This window comes from Peromyscus maniculatus, chromosome 8, assembly GCF_049852395.1.
Source record: "Peromyscus maniculatus bairdii isolate BWxNUB_F1_BW_parent chromosome 8, HU_Pman_BW_mat_3.1, whole genome shotgun sequence".
Taxonomy (NCBI): domain Eukaryota; kingdom Metazoa; phylum Chordata; class Mammalia; order Rodentia; family Cricetidae; genus Peromyscus; species Peromyscus maniculatus.
In genome coordinates, this window is record NC_134859.1 from 35,882,892 (window position 1) to 35,900,622 (window position 17,731).

General features: G+C 45.6%; 1 protein-coding gene and 1 non-coding gene across 3 annotated transcripts in view; both read right to left on the bottom strand.

Moving 5' to 3' along the window:
• Sec24a (SEC24 homolog A, COPII component) overlaps positions 1-16,925 on the bottom strand; it is a 65,228-nt gene extending 48,303 nt beyond the window's left edge. The window contains exons 1-2 of one of the 2 annotated variants that reach the window (XM_076578313.1): positions 16,432-16,925; positions 978-1,442 (exon numbers count right to left, since the gene is read on the bottom strand). In XM_076578313.1, the coding sequence (XP_076434428.1) occupies positions 978-1,442; positions 16,432-16,528 (562 nt within the window). In that variant the 5' untranslated portion in view covers positions 16,529-16,925. The remainder of the gene's footprint in view (positions 1-977; positions 1,443-16,431) is intronic. The other variant, XM_076578314.1, reaches the window with a different exon arrangement.
• On the bottom strand, positions 11,116-11,221 carry LOC121831835 (U6 spliceosomal RNA). The gene has a single exon (XR_006075440.1). It is a non-coding gene; the product is annotated as a U6 spliceosomal RNA (small nuclear RNA).
• Positions 16,926-17,731: the final 806 nt, after the last annotated feature.

Below are 17,731 nucleotides of genomic sequence, written 5' to 3' on the forward strand. Positions count from 1 at the left end.
TCCCATGTCCCTGGGCTTGGCAGTGTATGTCTGCAGTCCCTGCACTAGGGACGCACAGGCAGGAGAGCTGCTCAAGGTCATCTTTAGCTGCACAGTAAACTCAAGGACAAAGCTGGCCCAAACTAAAGAACATCCTGTTTCCCCGTAGAAAAGGCTGAAAGAAGAAAGAGAAAAGCAAATCTGAACACAAGGCTGGGAGCCCAGGCCCTTGGTTCGCTCTCACTGTGACTACTGTCCTGCCAGAGCAGTTATCTGAAATTCATTTCCACTAACAGCAGGAGTCGTAACTTGCATGAAATATTTATTATTTTCTAGGACACCACCAAACCCTTTTCGCATGTGTCTATCCCCAATGCTAGGGTTTAGAAAGGCATATGCCACCACACCTGTCCTCTTTCAGTCCTATGGAAGTGACAGCACAAAAACGTAAGTCCCTGGAACTCTTTGGAGAGACTGAAAAAAAAAATAGCTTTGAGAACCAGATGTTTGGGAGGCTTGAGTGCAGGAGTTGCAATTCAGCAGAGACAGCATGATAAGACCTTGTCTCCTTAAAGAGAAAAGAAGAAGGAAAAAAAAAAGCCGGGCGATGGTGGCTCAGGCCTTTAATCCCAGCACTCAGGAGGCAGAGCCAGGAGGATCCCTGTGAGTTTGCGGCCAGCCTGGTCTACAGAGCAAGATCCAGGACAGGCACCAAAACTACACAGAGAAACCCTGTCTCGAAAAACAAAACAAAACAAAACAAAACAAAAAAAAAAAAAAAGGAAAAAAGAAAAAGAAAAGAAAAAATATCTACAAAGCAAAAGCAGTAAGAGTTCAGGAATGTAAGCAATCTATTAAGCTAACTTAAAGATGTGAGAAGAAACAAACTTATTTAAAAATTGACTGATTTTAAAAACCATCTTTCTCTAAGGCTTCAAGTATTCAGTGCAAATCTAATAGAGCAAGTTTCTCTACATTTCAAACACTCTCATGAGTACCTGGCTTTATGAGGCTGGTTTGAAGTGCAGGGTCTCCAGAAGAAACATACTGACGATCTGCTGTCAAATTTGTATTCCCAGATAGAGATGGCTGAGCTACATGAGGAAAATGATTAGTCTGTGGTCCTGTAGATGGATAGTTATATTGCCAATTCAAAGGTGGCGGTGGGTTGGCTCCAGGAAGAAAGCTACCAGAAGGCATTGGTGTAGCAGCTGGGTTCTGAGAAGTGGGTAGTGGCATTCGGGGAGTAGGACCACTGTGAAGTGAAGGTGGTACTGGACTGGAAGCCACAAGTGGTCTACTAAGAGTCTGCCCAGATCCCTGAGAACCACCATAGTTCGACTGTGCAGAGAATGGATTCAAAGTCTTTGCTGGCATTGGACGAGGGTAGGATCCTGGAAGTTGGGAATCATATCCTTGGCTTGATGACACTTGTGATGACATCAGTGTATTCTGGACAGGACCTTCAGATAAGACAGGAGAAAAATTAGTCTTGCAAACAAATGTAGCAGTGCTTTAAAAAATACAATAGGGAGCCGGGCGGTGGTGGCGCACGCCTTTAATCCCAGCACTCGGGAGGCAGAGCCAGGCGGATCTCTGTGAGTTCAAGGCCAGCCTGGACTACCAAGTGAGTTCCAGGAAAGGCGCAAACCAGCACAGAGAAACCCTGTCTCGAAAAAACCAAAGAAAAACAAAACAAAACAATAGGGGCTAAGAGTGTGGCTCACACAAAAGATCCTGATTTCAACACCCAGGAGCAGGGAACAACAAGTATAGCACTCAGAAGACTGATGCACGAGGATTGTAAATACCAAGATAGCCTGGGCTACGTGCGATTCTGTATCAAAAAATCAAAACAAGGGCCTAAGGAGCATTGGCTCAGCAGTGAGGAACATTTGCTATATGTTGAGCATGGTGATGCACGCCTTTAATCCCAGCACTTGGGACGCAGGGGCAGATAGGTCTGTGAGTTTGAGGCCAGTCTGGTCTACATGGTGAGTTCCAAGCCAACCAGGACTAACCTGGGAATGGTGGTATGTGCTTTCTTTTTTCCCCTGTTGTTTTTTTGAGACAAGGTTTCACTCTGTCCTGGAACTCACTCTGTAGACCAGAGAGGCATGAAACTCAAAGATCTGCCTGCCTCTGCCTCCCAAGTGCTAGAATTAAAGGCATGCACTGGCTTGTGTATGCTTTTAATCCCAGCATTTGGGAGGCAAAGGTAGGTAGATCTCCGGAAGTTCAAGGCTAGCCTGATTAACATAGGGAGTTCCAAGCCAGCCAGGGACTACGACAGTGAGAACCTGTCTTAAAACAAAACATACACTTACACACAAAACCAACAAAATAGTAAATATATTACACTCAGGGGCTAGAGAAATGACTGTGGTTAAGAGCACTGGCTACTCTTCCAGAGGTCCTGAGTTCAATTCCCAGCAACTAGATGGTGGCTCACAACCATCTATAATGAGATCTGATGCCCTCTTCTGACATGCAGACAGAGTACTCATAAATAAATAATTTTTTAAAAAGTTACTTTGGTCATGGTGTCTCTTCACAGCAGTAGAACAGTGACTGAGACAGAAGTTGGTCCCAGAGACTGGGGTATTGTGTGACAGGCCTGACTGTGCTATTTGTTGGAGGAATCTGGAAGATTCGGGGATTCAGACTAGAAAAGCAGCTGGACACTTTAAGCCGGGCTTAATGGGCCATCCCAGTAGGAGCATGGAAGACAGTGCTGAGGGCAATCTGAACTGTGGGGCCAGCTCAAGAAATTGCTGAGGGGAAGAACAGAAGTGGTCTGGAGAGTATTCTAGTGACATTCTGACAAAGAATGTGGCTGCTTCTTGTCCTTCTCCTAAACATCTGTCTGATCTACAGTGAAAAGGAGCAAGTGAGGCAAGAAGGAATATAAAAATTTACAGTTTGAAGATAAAGGAGCACCAGGAAATGTAATGGAGCAAGTCCAGGCTTCAGGAGAGAAAAAGTTTAATTGAACAAGGAAGTCAAGTTCCAGTCCCATCAAGCAGCAGAACTTGGTAGCTTTGGCCATGTGGTTCTGGCTTTAGAGTCAAGGATACAAGAAAAGGGTTATAGAATCTCCCTCCAAGGCTAAGGAAAGACGCTGAGGCCGTGTGTATGTGTGTGTGTGTGTGTGTGTGTGTGTGTGTGTGTGTGTGTGTGAGAGAGAGAGAGAGAGAGAGAGAGAGAGAGAGAGAGAGAGAGAGAGAGAGAGAGAGAGATCCCTGCATGGAGGCCTAGAGAGACCACTGTGTGAAGCTGTGAAGGTGAAGCCTGGATTTTACGGAAGACTTCAAGATGATGGAGATGCCAGGTTTGTAGGATACCTGCCAAAGATAGCTGCAGATCAGGGGTGGAACCAGCATCAACAAAGCTGAAAGGAGTTGGAGATCCTTTGATCTCAGACATGGAGATGCAGAATCTGAAGTTTGCCCTGCTGGTTTTAGGTCTTGCTTTGGCCCAATATTTCCTCACTATGCTCCCTTTCCTCCCCTTTGAAATGGTAATGTATATTCTGTGCCATTGCAAGTTGGAAGTATGTGATCTGCTTTTTTATTTTGATATTACAAGGGCTTACTGTTAAGAGAATCCTGAGTCTCAGAAGAGACTTGAATTTTTTGTTTTGTTTTATTTTTTGAGACAGAGTTTCTTTGTGTAGCTGTGGCTGTCCTGGAACTCACTCTATAGGTCAGGCTGGCCTCGAACTCAGAGATCTGCCTGTCTCTGCCTCCCGAGTGCTGGGATTAAAGGCATTAAAACCAATACCCAGGACTGGAGAGATGGTTCAGTGGTTAAGAGCACTGACTGCTCTTCCACAGGTCATGAGTTCAATTCCCAGCACCCACATGGCAGCTAACAACTGTCTGTAACTGCAAGATCTGACCATCCTCACACACATATACATACAGGCAGAACACCAATGCACATAAAATAAAAATAAATAAATTATTAAAACAAACAAACAAACCAACACCCAGCCGAATTTAGACTTTTAAGCAGTGTTGAGACTGAAAGAATATGGGGACTTCTGAAGTTGGACTTAATGCACTTTGCATTACAATATGGTACAAGCTTATGGAAGCCAGGGAGTGGACTGTGGTGGTTTGAATAAGAATGGCCCCATAGGCTCATATATTTGAATGCTTAGTCATCGGGGAATGGCACTATTTGAGAAGAACTAGGAGGTGCAGCCTTGTTGGAAGAAGTATGTCACTGGGAGTGGGCGCTGAGGTTTCAAAAGCCCAGGCCAAGCCCAGTTCTCTCTCTTCCTGTGGCCTGCAGAGGAGGATGCAGCTCTGTTACTGCTTCAGTGACATGATTGCCACCATGTTTCCTGCCATGATAATAATGGACTACATCTCTGAAACTGTAAGCTAGCTGCCCCAATTAAATGTTTCCTTTTTTAAGAGTTTCTGAGACAGGCGCAGCGGCAGCTGGCAGAGGCGGGTAGGCCCAGTGGCCGGCGGAGGCAGGCAAGCCCAGTGGGTGGCGGCCAAAACACAGTTGCAATAAAGACCAGAAACTGAGCTATTCACCGACTGAAAACAGCTGCCCCTGAAGAAATAGCCCAATAGCACCAATTTAACCAAGAACCCCTACTAAACAAGACTAAAAATTAGAACAAGAGAGACACTCTCAGACACAGATACCACCTGCACCGAGCAGAGGAAGAGATGAGTAGACGCCAGTGCAAAAATACAGACAACAACATAAAGACCTATATGGCAACATCAGAACTTAGCGATTCTACACCTGCAAGACCTGAACATACCAAGACAGAAGAAACAGAAGAAATCAACCCTAAAAATGACTTTAAGAAGATGATAGAGGCCCTTAAAGAAGAAATAAAAAATTCCCTTAGAGAGGAAATAAAAAATTCCCTTAAAGAGGAAATGAAAAACTCCATTAAAGAGGAAATAAAAAATTCCCTTAAAGAAATGGAAGAAAAAACAAACAAAAAATGGGAAGAAATCAAAGAAAACGAAGAAAAAGCAATTAAACAGATGAAAGAAACATTCCAAGATCTGAAAAATGAATTTGAGACAATAAAGAAAACACATGCTGAGGGAATGCTGGAAATAGAAATCCTGACTAAACGAACAGGAACTATAGAAACAAGCATAACCAACCGAAAGCAAGAGATGGAACAGAGAATCTCTGACACTGAAGACACAATAGAGAAAATAGATTCGTCAGTCGAAGAAAACACTAAAGATAAAAAAGTCATACCACAAAACGTCCAAGAAATTTGGGACACCATGAAAAGACCAAACCTAAGAATAATAGGGATAGAAGAAGGAGAAGAATACCAACTGAAAGGCACAGAAAATATATTCAACAAAATCATAGAAGAAAACTTTCCTAACCTAAAGAAAGAAATACCTATGAAGATACAAGAAGCTTACAGGACACCAAATAGGCTGGATCCAAAAAAAAGTCCCCTCACCACATAATAATCAAAACATTAAACACACAGAATAAAGAAAAAATATTAAGAGCCACAAAGGAAAAAGACCAAGTAACATATAAAGGCAAACTCATCAGAATAACACCAGACTTCTCAATAGAGACTATGAAAGCTAGAAGGTCCTGGACAAATCTTATGCAGACACTAAGAGACCATGGATGTCAACCCAGACTATTATACCCAGCAAAACTCTCAATCACCATAGGCGGAGTAAACAAAATATTCCATGATAAAACCAGATTTAATTAATACTTGTCCACAAACCCAGCCCTACAGAAAGCACTAGAAGGGAAAATCCAACCAAAAGAAGCTAAACACATCCATGAAAACTCAGGCAATAGATAATCCCACACCAACATACACCAAAGAAGGACAACACAACACAACCACAAAAAATAACAGGAATTAACAATCACCGGTCATTAATATCCATCAATATCAATGGTCTCAACTCACCTATAAAAAGACACAGGCTAACAGAATGGATAAGAAAACAGGACCCATCCATCTGCTGCATATAAGAAACACACATTAACATCAAAGACAGACACTACCTCAGAGTAAAGGGCTGGGAAAAGGCTTTCCAAGCAAATGGACCTAAGAAACAAGCTGGTGTAGCTATCCTAATATCTAATAAAATAGACTTCAAACTAAAATCAATCAAAAGAGATCTATCTACCAGACTGAAACTTAACAAAGAAGTAAAGGACCTAACATATGACTCAAATGGACTTAATAGATATCTACAGAACATTCCATCCTAACACAAAAGAATACACCTTCTTCTCAGCACCCCATGGAACCTTCTTAAAAATTGACCACATGCTTGGCCACAAAACAAATCTCAACAGATAAAAAAAAATTGGAATAACCTCCTGTATCTTACCGGACCACCATGCCTTAAAGTTGGACTTGAACAACAACAAAAATTATAGAAAGAGTTTCCTTGTCATGGTGTCTCTTCACAGCACTATAACAATGACTAAGATAATATCACCCAAATGGAGACAACCACCACCATCAACAGAAGGATAATCCTGTGGTATGTATCTATACAGTGAAATATGATTTGGTCATAAAAATAAGCATTGCTAAACATGCTATAAATGAATAAACCTTAAAAATATCACAGCATGTTGGGCCTGTAGTTCTTACTCAGCAGAACAGCGTCTACTGCTAAGTTAAAAATATCACATAATGTTGGGCCTGTAGTTCTTACTCAGCAGAACAGCATCTGCTGCTATTTATGAGGCCCCCGAGTTCACTTCCCACCACCACACACACATAATCTTTTAATTGAAAGAAGCCAGACACAGGAGGATGTAATTAGACATGCATTGTATAATTAACCTATATACAATGCCCAGAATAGGAAAACCCAGACACAAAAGCCAATTCATGGTTGGGGCACTAGAATAATGGCTAAGGGTTTTGCTTGTCTTTGGCGGTAGTAACATTTTGAAATGTGGGCTGAGATACTGAGATGGCTCATTGGGTAAAGGCATTTGCCATGTAAGCTGACAACTTGAAGTCATAACAGCAGAAGAGAACCAACTCACCAAAGATGTCCTCTGCCCTCCACATGTGTGCACCATGGCACGTGTACACCCCATCACACACACACACACACACACACACACACACACACACACTAAAATAAAGTGTTGTTTTCTTTAAGTCTGCATACCAATGCCAGGTATGCTAGCTCATGCTAGCTCATGCCCATAATCTCAGGATTCCAGAGGCTGAGGCAGGAAGATCTCTGTGACCTCAGAGTATGAGGCCAGCCTAGGCAACAGACATCCTGCTGGGGGGGGGGAGGGCTTCCATACTACATACCTGGTCATTGTCATAAAACTCTCCCATCCTGTAGATATGATGACCTTCGAGGTTGCTGATGTCTAAGAGGGTTGCTCTTCCCCACGCCCTGCTTGCTCTTATGGATCTGGCTGCTCATATGAACAATAAAAATGTTTCTCATGTTCTGTTAACTGTCTACCAAATTACTGCATTCCAGCAGGAAGGTCATGGGATTCACTGATATAACTAATCAGAAGCACAGGTCAGAAACCTGGACTTGGTACTAGCATCTGAAGCAACTTGTGGGGCTGAATCCTTATCTGACCTGAAGAACCTGGTGCTATCTCCAGGTAGATGAGGTCACAACTGAACAGGACAGGTTTTGCACTGGGTTGTCACACTTGGTGTCCACTTTAGAACTGTGTGTGCCCACACCCAGCGTGGTCACAGGAGGACTCTCCGTTGTATGAAGCAAGCACAGACACGTTTGTTCCTTTACTACTGACCTCTTCACAGCGCCATTGTTAAGTGTCCTCCAGGAGGCATGCCCCTCCCTCCCAACAGACCTCACAGGTGCCTGGAAACACCTGCAGCAACATTCCATCCACACACCATTCCCTTCACAGCAATTACCGGGCAATTTGTTTCTCACTCTTTTTTTTGCACTCCATTCTCTTAAAGCAAGTAGAGGAGGGACAACTGTTTTCAAGGTATTTGTTTCCCCTAACTGCTTGTCCACTTCACATTTCCCTAGTAAGATTGCATTAAAAACCCTAAATAAGCCAGGCGGTGGTGGCGCACGCCTTTAATCCCAGCACTCGGGAGGCAGAGGCAGGCGGATCTCTGTGAGTTCGAGGCCAGCCTGGGCTACCAAGTGAGTTCCAGGAAAGGCGCAAAGCTACAGAGAAACCCTGTCTCGAAAAACCAAAAATAAATAAATAAATAAATAAATAAATAAATAAACCTAAATAAGTAGCTGGGCATGGTGATGCACACCTTTTATTCCAGTACTAGGGAGGCAGAGGCAGGCGAATCTCGAGTTTGAGGCCTGCCTGGTCTATGTAGTGAATTCAAGGACAGCCAGAGCTACATAGTGAGACTGTCTCAAAAACCAAACCAAACCTAACCAAAAATAAATACCCTAAATACCTTTTTCCAGTTTTTGTATTAAAAAAAAAAAAAGATTTCTTTTACTACTTTATATTATGTGTGTGTGTCTGTATGTGGGTGCCCACAGAGGCAAGAGGTGTTGGATCCCCTAGGGCTTGAGTTACGGTAGTTGTGAGCTACCTGATGTGGGTACTAAGAATGGAACTTGGATCCTCTAGAAGAGCAGGAAGTTAACTACTGAGCTACCTCTCTGGCTCCATGGGATTTAGGTTTTTGGTTGTTTGGTTTTCTTGTTCTTTTTGTTTGTTTGTTTGTTTTGTTTTGTTTTTCAAGACAGGGTTTCTCTGTATAGTTTTGGTGCCTGTCCTGGATCTCGCTCTGTAGACCAGGCTGGCCTTGAACTCACAGAGATCCATCTGGCTCTGCTGGGATTAAAGGCATGCACCACCGCTGCCGGCTTCTTGTTCTCTTTAAGAGAGCATCTCATATGCCCTATCTGGTCTTGAATTCGCTATGTAGGAAAGGCTGGCCTTGAACTCCTTGATCCTCTGCCTCTACCCGCCAAGAGCTGGGACTGCAAGCATATGTCATATAGCCAGCAAACATTTTTACTTTATTAACCAGGTAGTCATCTGTGGCTCTATTAAGGACAGTATGGGGAACATGTGGGAATAGAGGTTGTCTTAGTTAGGGTTTCAACTGCTGTGAAGAGATACCATGACCACAACTACTCTTTTTCCTTCAAGACTGGGTTTCTCTGTGTGTAGCCTTGGCTATCCTGGATCTCACTCTGTAGAACAGGCTGACCTGGACCTTGAAGTCCCAGAGAACCGCTTGCCTCTGCCTCCCAAGTGCTGGGATTAAAGGTGTGTGCCGCCGATGCCTGGCTGCAGCTACTCTTATAAAGGAAAGCATTTCATTGGAGCTGGCTTACAGGTTCAGAGGTTCAGTCCATATCACTATGGCAGGAAACACGGTAGCAGCACAGGCTGGAGAAGGAGCCCAGAGCTCTACATCTGGATCCGCAGGCAGCAGGAAGAGAGAGACACAATGGGCCCAGCTTGGGCATCTGAAACCTCAAAGCCCACCCCTGTGACACACTTCCTCCAACAAGGCCACATCTAATAGTGCCTCTCCCTATGAGCCTATGGAGGCCATTTTCATTCAAAGCACCACAGAGCCCAAATTAAACAAAGAAGTAACAAATCAAAAGAGGGTCAATTCAGCACAGAAAGATGCTTCACACTCATGCCAACAGCAGCTTCAGAATCAAAGAGAAACCTACAACAAGGATACAAATTGAGACCCCAGGTCTAACCTTAGTAAATTTCCATTCTATAAGACTCATGGAAGTCAGGCATGGGGACTACGGTAGTTTGACTGTAATTGGCCCCCACAAGCTCATGGGGAGTGGCACTAATAGGAGGTGTGGCTTTGTTGGAATAGGTATGGCCTTTTTAGAGGATATGGCCTTGTGTCACTGTGGAGGCAGGCTTTGAGGTCTCATACATGCTGAAGCCACACCCAGTGGTTCATATCACTTCCTGTTTCCTGCTGATCAAGATGTAGGACTCTCAGCTCCAACACCATGTCTGCCTGCACATAACCATGTCCCACCATGATGATAATAGACTAAATCTCTGAAACTGTAAGCCACCCTATTAAATGTTTTCCTTATAAGAGCTGCTGTTTTCCTTATAAGAGCTATATGGGGGCTGGAGAGATGGCTCAGTGGTTAAGAGCACTGACTGCTCTTCCAGAGGACCCAGGTTCAAACCCCAGCACCCACATGGTAGCTCATACCTGTCTGTAACTCCAAGATCTGACACCCTCATACAGACAAACATGAACATAAAATAAAAATAAATTCTTAAAAAAAAAAAAAAAAAAAAGCTGGCAGTGGTGGCCCATGCCTTTAGTCCAGGCAGAGGCAAATCTCTGCGAGTTCAGGGGCCAGCCTGGTCTACAGAGCTAGTTCCAGGACAGCTAGGGCTACACAAAGAAATCCTGTCGGGGGGGGGGGGGGGGGGGGGGAGTTGCTGTTTCTTGATCACGGTGTTTCTTGATCACGGTGTCTCTTCACAGCAAAAGAAACCCTAAGAAAGACAGTAACTCCCATTTGTAACCCCAGTACTTGGGAAGCAGACACTAGATACTGTGAGTTGGAGGCCTGCCTGGGCTCTAGTAGGAGACACTATTTCACTCTTCTCAACAGGCCAGAAATAACTAACAGAATCCAGCACCTGGAAGAGTGTATGTATGCCTCTACTGAGAGTCACATACATTTTGGAATGGACTTTAGAAACTACCGATTTAAACTGGATGTTACAGCATACATCTGTAATTCTAACAATTTGGAGGCAGAGACAGGAGGATCCCATCAAGTTTTTGTATTTAAGTGTAAGTCCCATTTTATTTTTCCAAGGCGTTTTTTCTCCTGTCTTTATGAAGCCACCTCTTTACATGGGCTTTGGTGGAGGCCATGGTGCAGCACCAGCAGGTCTAAATCGTGGTGGGGGTGTTCGGTCCTTGTGGGCTTCACGGGATCGATTCCCGACTACCTTGCTATGAACAGCACAGCTCATGCAGTAATGCAGCGTGACAGAGCTTGGGAAGCACATAACCGTCGAAGACACTTCCTTTGGATATGTCCCTGACAGCAGCAGCCTCTACAATGTTCCAAATAACGAACTTCTTAATGGCCTTGTCTTTGGGCATGCACCAAGCGCAGTTCGTGCAGCAAAAAGATGGAACGCTTCACGAATTTGCGTGTCATCCTTGCGCAGAGGCCATGCTAATCTTCTCTGTATCGTTCCAATTTTAGTGTATGTGCTGCCGAAGCCAGCAGGGATCCCATCAAGTTTAAGGCCAGCCTGTTCTACATGGAGTGCTGTAGGCCAACCATGGCTACACAGTAAGATTCTGTCCTGAGAAAAAATGGCTGCGGCGGCAGCAGCAGCAGCAGCAGCAGCAGCGAGGGGGATATATACAAACACATACACACAGACGTTCAGGCCAGCTCTGATAACTTAACAAAACAAAACACTGTCTCAAAATAAAGTTTTAAAAAGGGGGAAGGAGCCAGGTGCTGGTGGCGCACACGTTTAATCCCAGCACTTGGGAGGCAGAGCCAGGCGGATCTCTGTGAGTTTGAGGCCAGCCTGGGCTACAGAGTGAGTTCCAGGACAGGCTCCAAAACTATGCAGAGAAACCTTGTCTTGAACACGCCCCCGCCAAAATAGGGGAGGGGGAGCGGGAGGGGCGGGGAAGAATGCCTGGATATGTTAGTTCTATGACAGCATGCTTGTTAGCTATGTGAGAGACCATGTGCTCAATCCCCAGAAACCCCAAAACAAACAAAAAACTCACTGATATAACTTTTAAAATAATTGATGTCTTTATTATTCTTCATAAATCAAACAAAATTAAAAGAATCTTTCTGACAGTATCACACCAATTAATACAAAAATTATGATTTATAGCCAGGTGGTAGTGGCACACACCTTTAATCTCAGCACTCGGGAAATAGAGGCAGATGGATCTCTATGAATTCAAGGCCAGCCTGGTCTACAGAGTGAGTTCCAGGACAGGTTCCACAGCTACACAGAGAAACCCTGTCTCAAACACACACACACACACACACACACACACACACACACACACACACACACACACATATGTTTCCTCAGTAAGCCTGCTAAGCAGTTATGAACACATTGAATTAACTACCTCTTTCATGTAGAAGAAAAGGCTAGTCCTGGCAGTTGAGGCCGATAACTTGGGAGGTTGAGGTAGGGAGGATCACATGTTTAAAGCCTACCCAAGCTTCAGGCCAACCTGAGCAACTCACTGAGACTGTCTCAAAAATTTAAAAATACAAAAAGGGGTAGGGACACTGCTCACTAAGTACACATGAAGCCCCAGGTTTAATCCTCAGTATCATATAATAAATAAACAAACAAAATGTAAAGGAAACAGATATGTCCCTAATGGTTCTCCTTAAAATTCTAAGTAGGATAAAGACTGAGGACGTTTTTATTCTTCAGCCACTCACTCACTAGTACATTTTACACTGAACCACTATTTAGCTGGCAGTTTATATTTGCCAACTATTACACATGAACCTAAAAGAATGACTAATTTAAAATTAACTCAGAGGGCTGGAGAGCTGGCTCCATGGTTAAAAGCACTGGCTATTCTTACAGAGGATTTGAGTTCAATTCCAGCATCACATGGTAATTCAAACCTGTAAATCCACTCCCAGGGAATTTGAGAACCCAGGGGATCTAACTTAGTATCTCGTCTCATGTCATTAATCAAAATATATTCTTCATCTGAAGAATTTGTCAATAAAAAGGAAAGAAAAGCCAGTTGTGGTGGCATTTACCTATAACCACAGCATTTGTGAGGTGGAGACCTGAGGATCAGAAACTTAAGGAAATCTTTGTTACACATTTAGCCTGAGGTGAGTCTGGGCTACATGAGACCCAGTCTCAAAAACATAAATAAGGGCTGGAGAGATGGCTCAGAGGTTAAGAGCACCGACTGCTTTTCAAGAGGTCCTGAGTTCAATTCCCAGCACCCACATGGTGGCTCAAAACCATCTGTAATGAGATCTGACACCCTCTTCTATATACATAATAAATAAATAAATCTTTTTTAAAAAAAACACAAATAAAGCTGGGCGGTGGTGGCGGCACGCCTTTAATCCCAGCACTTGGGAGGCAGGCAGGCAGATCTCTGTGAGTTCAAGGCCAGCCTGGGCTACAGAGTGAGTTCCAGGAAAGAAGCAAAGCTACAGAGAGAAACCCTGTCTCAGAAAAACCCAAAAAATAAATAAATAAAAATAAATGGGGCTGAAGGCATTGACCGCTCTTTTTAGATGACTGGAGGTCAGTTCCCAGCACCACACCATGTGGCTCCCAACTCCATGTAACTCCAGCTCCAGGGGATTAGACACCCTCTTCTGGCCTCTAATGGCGCGCGCACACAGACAATTAAAATAAATAAAAGCTGGGCACCCATCACTCGGGAGGCAGAGGCAGGCAGATCTCTGTGAGTTCAAGGCCAGCCTGGTTCCAGGACAGCCAGAGCTGCTACACAGAGATACCCTGTCTCAAAAGACCAAAACAAAATTGGGAACTCTTTTTTTGGTTTTTCGAGACAGGGTTTCCGGAACATGGTCTGTAGACCAGGCTGGCCTTGAACTCAGAGATCTGCTTGCCTCTGCCTCCTGAGAATAAAGGCATGCGCCATCACCTGGCAGAACTTATTTTAAAACATGTATAGGTATTTTTTGTTTATCTCTGCACCACATGCCTGCCTGGTGTCCAGAGAGGCCAGAAGAGGGCAACGGATACCTATTCTGGAACTGAAGTTACAAGTGAGGGACTTCATAGGTGCTGGGGCTTGAACCCTGGTCCTCTGCAAGAGCAGTAGTTGCTCTTGACCACTTGAGCCCGCTCTTCAGCCTCCCCAACTAGTAATTCTTAAATGTGCTAGACACTATGTGGGCTCTGAAGTCACAAGGCTTACAGGTTGAGGGAAGTTAGATATTCTTTTAGAAAAGTACAGCCTACCAGGGCAAGGAGAAAGGAGACTGTCCCTCTCAGCTTCCGTTCTATCTGTAAAGGGAACTATTAGGTAAACAGCCCGTGGAAATGAAGTTAACAAAACTGCAGTCTCCTAACTGCCTTGGCAAGTCGGTTCAAAGAGCCAGCAAAGGAGGCACAGAACGACAGGAGCGCGTCCTTCCCTTTAGCCTTACCAAAGGGAAGGTGACAATCAGGAGGAGATGCCAGGCTCAGTTGTCCTGCAGCCTCACTATCAGTGTTTTGCAATGGAAATATGTACACAAGTCAGTATTAACAACCTGAGGGAAACCTTCCTAGATGATCTTTAGGTTGTAATGCAACATAACAACATATCACAGAGCAAAAAGGTTTGGTGTAAGGAATACAGCAAGAAAACAATTTACAGAAAACGAAAACAGCCACTCTTGCTACGTCTTGGTTCAAGCTAAATGATATCCTAAGATCTAACTGTACTGTAACACGTTAACTTACACAAGCACATTAAACAAACACCTTAAGAAATTCCACCTTTAATCCCAGCACTCGGTAGACAGAGGCAGGTGGACCTCTGTGAGTTTGAGGCCAGCCTGGTCTACATAGTGAATTCCAGGCCAGCCAGGGCTACACAGAGAAACCCTGTCTCAAAGAAACAACAAACAAACAAATCCCACCACCAACAACAAAAGATTATAAAAGACTGAGGAGGAAAAGAGAGGGAGAAATGATGTAATTATACAACAATCTCAAAAAAACAAAAAAAATCAACAAAAAACCACCCCTACAACCAAGGGGGGGAAAAAAAGACTGAAGTGATACCTCATGAGTTTTATATTTGCAGGCATGGGTCTACTACTTACTTTTTTTTTTCCCCTAAGAGTATATTTGTGTAGCTTTGGAGCCTGTTATGGATCTCGTTCTGTAGACCAGGCTGGCCTAGAACTCACAGAGATCTGCCTGCCTCTACTTCCCAAGTGCCAGGGTTAAAGGTGTGCGCCACCGCCTGGGTTTCTACTACTTACCAGCTCTAAACAACCCACACGAGAGAGCTCTCTTATTCTCTCTTACACCCAAGGTCAGAATATGGACGTGCAACAAGTGTATGTTTAGCTTTGACCAAAGGAACGGGAAATTCCAGCTCTGTAATCAGGGCACTGGAGCAGCTGAAACAGGAGGATTGCCACAAGTTTCAGGCCAACTGGAGATACAGAGTGAGACACTGTCTCAAAAAACTAACTAAATTCAATGAAATCTCTCCAGCACTGATTAAATTCCTGCAACATTGCAAAACCCTGAGAATTACACTTGCAAGTACCTCATGGGGGCATGTGCAGAATTTGCCACTTAAGTGCAAGTTATAAGAAAAACCCAGACCAGAGACATCTTGCTTAATTGTTTTCACCTTAAAGGGAATGACTGCAATCTCCTGTGCAAGTGTTACCGTCACAGAAGAAAATGTAGTTTACATAATCTGTTACTATAAACTTAAGAACCAGTTCAAGTTAACTTGTCAATGCTTCTGCTTCTCTTGCCCTGCCCACATAGCTGCCTACCCACTGACATTTTTAAGTCTTATGAAGAGTCCTCTTTGTAAAGAAAACAGTAGTCTTCTTTAAATGCATTGTAACCAGCAATTTTAGTCACTGGCTATTTTCTCCAACTTCAATGGGCACACTAAGTACTTCAGAATTATTCTCCCTGTCTTCTTCCCACAAAGCAAAGATTTGTAGGCTAATTTGCAAGTAGGCAGAAAATGTGTCTTTATCATATCAATTAAAATACGCTTAGCAATTCACGCTGTAGGAAAACTTCAGGAATCCTAGAAGAGGTATCAAATTATAAGATTTTCTCATGCCAAATGATAAATTATAGTGCCAGATGTACACTCTCCTCGGGTTCAGAGAGTTGGGTCTAACTACGTTCCAAGTGAGGAACAGGCCTCTAGAAACGAACCCTAGCCTTCCATCTATTTGGTTCTTCCACAACCGAAAAACTGCCCAGGCGGCCCAGGGACAGCTGTGGGGAGATCCTTGGAGAAAGATACCTGGAGGGATGGGTAAGTCCTAAAGGGGTCTGCCAAAGGCGGAGTCATTCATTCATCTCCGCAAACTCGGACTAATAAACACGACCCGCACCCCACCGCGCTTCGAGCTCACAGACCCGAGATGAACCCTGCCCTCCAGGACACCGGACTAAGGTGGCGCGGAGGGTGATGCCACCCAGACACTATGACCTCCGTAAGGCAGTTCTGAGGAACTGATTTCCTCTGCGATCCTTTTTCACCTCTTGTTTCTCTCAGACGCTGCATACCGCAGGTGCTTACTGTTTGCTGGCTGGATGTATAAATACATGTGAAACTGCCTCACCAGCGCGGGTGTGCAGGTGCACGGCCCCTGGTCACGATCTGCCACTCCTCCAGGCACACCCGGCCCGGAGGTCTCCGGGGCCCTGGCCGGGCCGTCCTCCCCGCCCCCAAGCGGCACTCACCGTTGGTGTAGGGGGACCCCGCGGCCGAGGCGGCCCCGTTCTGGGCCTGGAGGCCGGCTGCGGCGCCGCGGGCGGCCGGGATCCCGGGCTGGGCCATGGCGCCCGGGGGTTCTCAGGGTAGGACGGAGTCGTCGGGGTCGACCGCAGCGCCGAGCCAAGAGCTCCAAGAGGAAAGCCGCGGGAAGGGAGCGGGAAGCCGGAGAAGCGGAACACGCGAAGGCGGCACGTCAAAGCCGAGGCATGGCGTCTCGGTGTGCCCAGCCCGCCGGCGGCCACGATCCGGCTTGGGCGCGGAGAGGCTCGGGGAGTCAGGCCGGCGGGGCCGCGAACGCCGGGCTCGGAGGCGCCAGCCGAACCCGGAGAGGAGGGCGGTCCTGGGCGGAGCTGCCGGCCGCGCAGGCACAGTGGGGACACGTGGCACTTCCGGTTCCGGCCGGCGGCTCTCAATCCCGGCGGAGCTGCCCCAGGCCACCTGACAGTCCCGAGTCTCGGCCGGCCCGGAGGACCGTGCACGGACTCGCCTGCCACGTCACTGACTCCCGCCGCCCACCGGAAGTGGCATGTGTCGCCACTACGAAAATCCCCGGCGTGGAGAACGTCACCTCCCTGACAGATCGGGGATCTGAGGGCGGTGCGGACTTTTAGAGTCGCTCCGGTGGGGGGGTAGGACAGACCCGGGCTCCTCTTCCCGTATTCTCTGAGGACTACCTGAGACAGACGTCAACGTCTGCTGTCGAGACCCAGCCACCGCTGGTGACTCAGACGGTGCTGTGCCGCCGGGTGGAGAGTGCAAGAGAATTTTCAAAAGAGATGCTAAAATACGCGTGTATGTCAAAGTGTCATGGGCCGAACGTGGTAGCGACTGAGAGGCCGAGGCAGGAGTATTGCTCTAAGTTTGAAAGCGGCCGACCAGATCTGCCAGGGCTGGAGTAAAGACCCTACCTAGGTCACGGTGAAAATGTGTGAAGTTAGCTTCTTCATAGCCTAGTCACTCCGAAGGACGTTCCCTACACATGAATTAGCACTCCCCACGCCTCCTCTCCCGATGTTGACAATGGAATCCAAGGTCTTAGGGTAGCACTCATTTTACCGCTGAGCTACGCAGCTTCTAACAGCAAGTGTTAATACTGAGGCTCAGGGCCTAATAACATACTGAAATAGTAATTTTAAACCAGAGGTGGTGGTGTGTTCCCGTAGTTCTGGATACTGGCAAATGAGACAGGAAGATTTTGAACCCAAGACCAGCCTGGGCAATTTAGCAGGACTCAGTTTCTCAAAAAGGGGTTAGGAATGTAGGTTA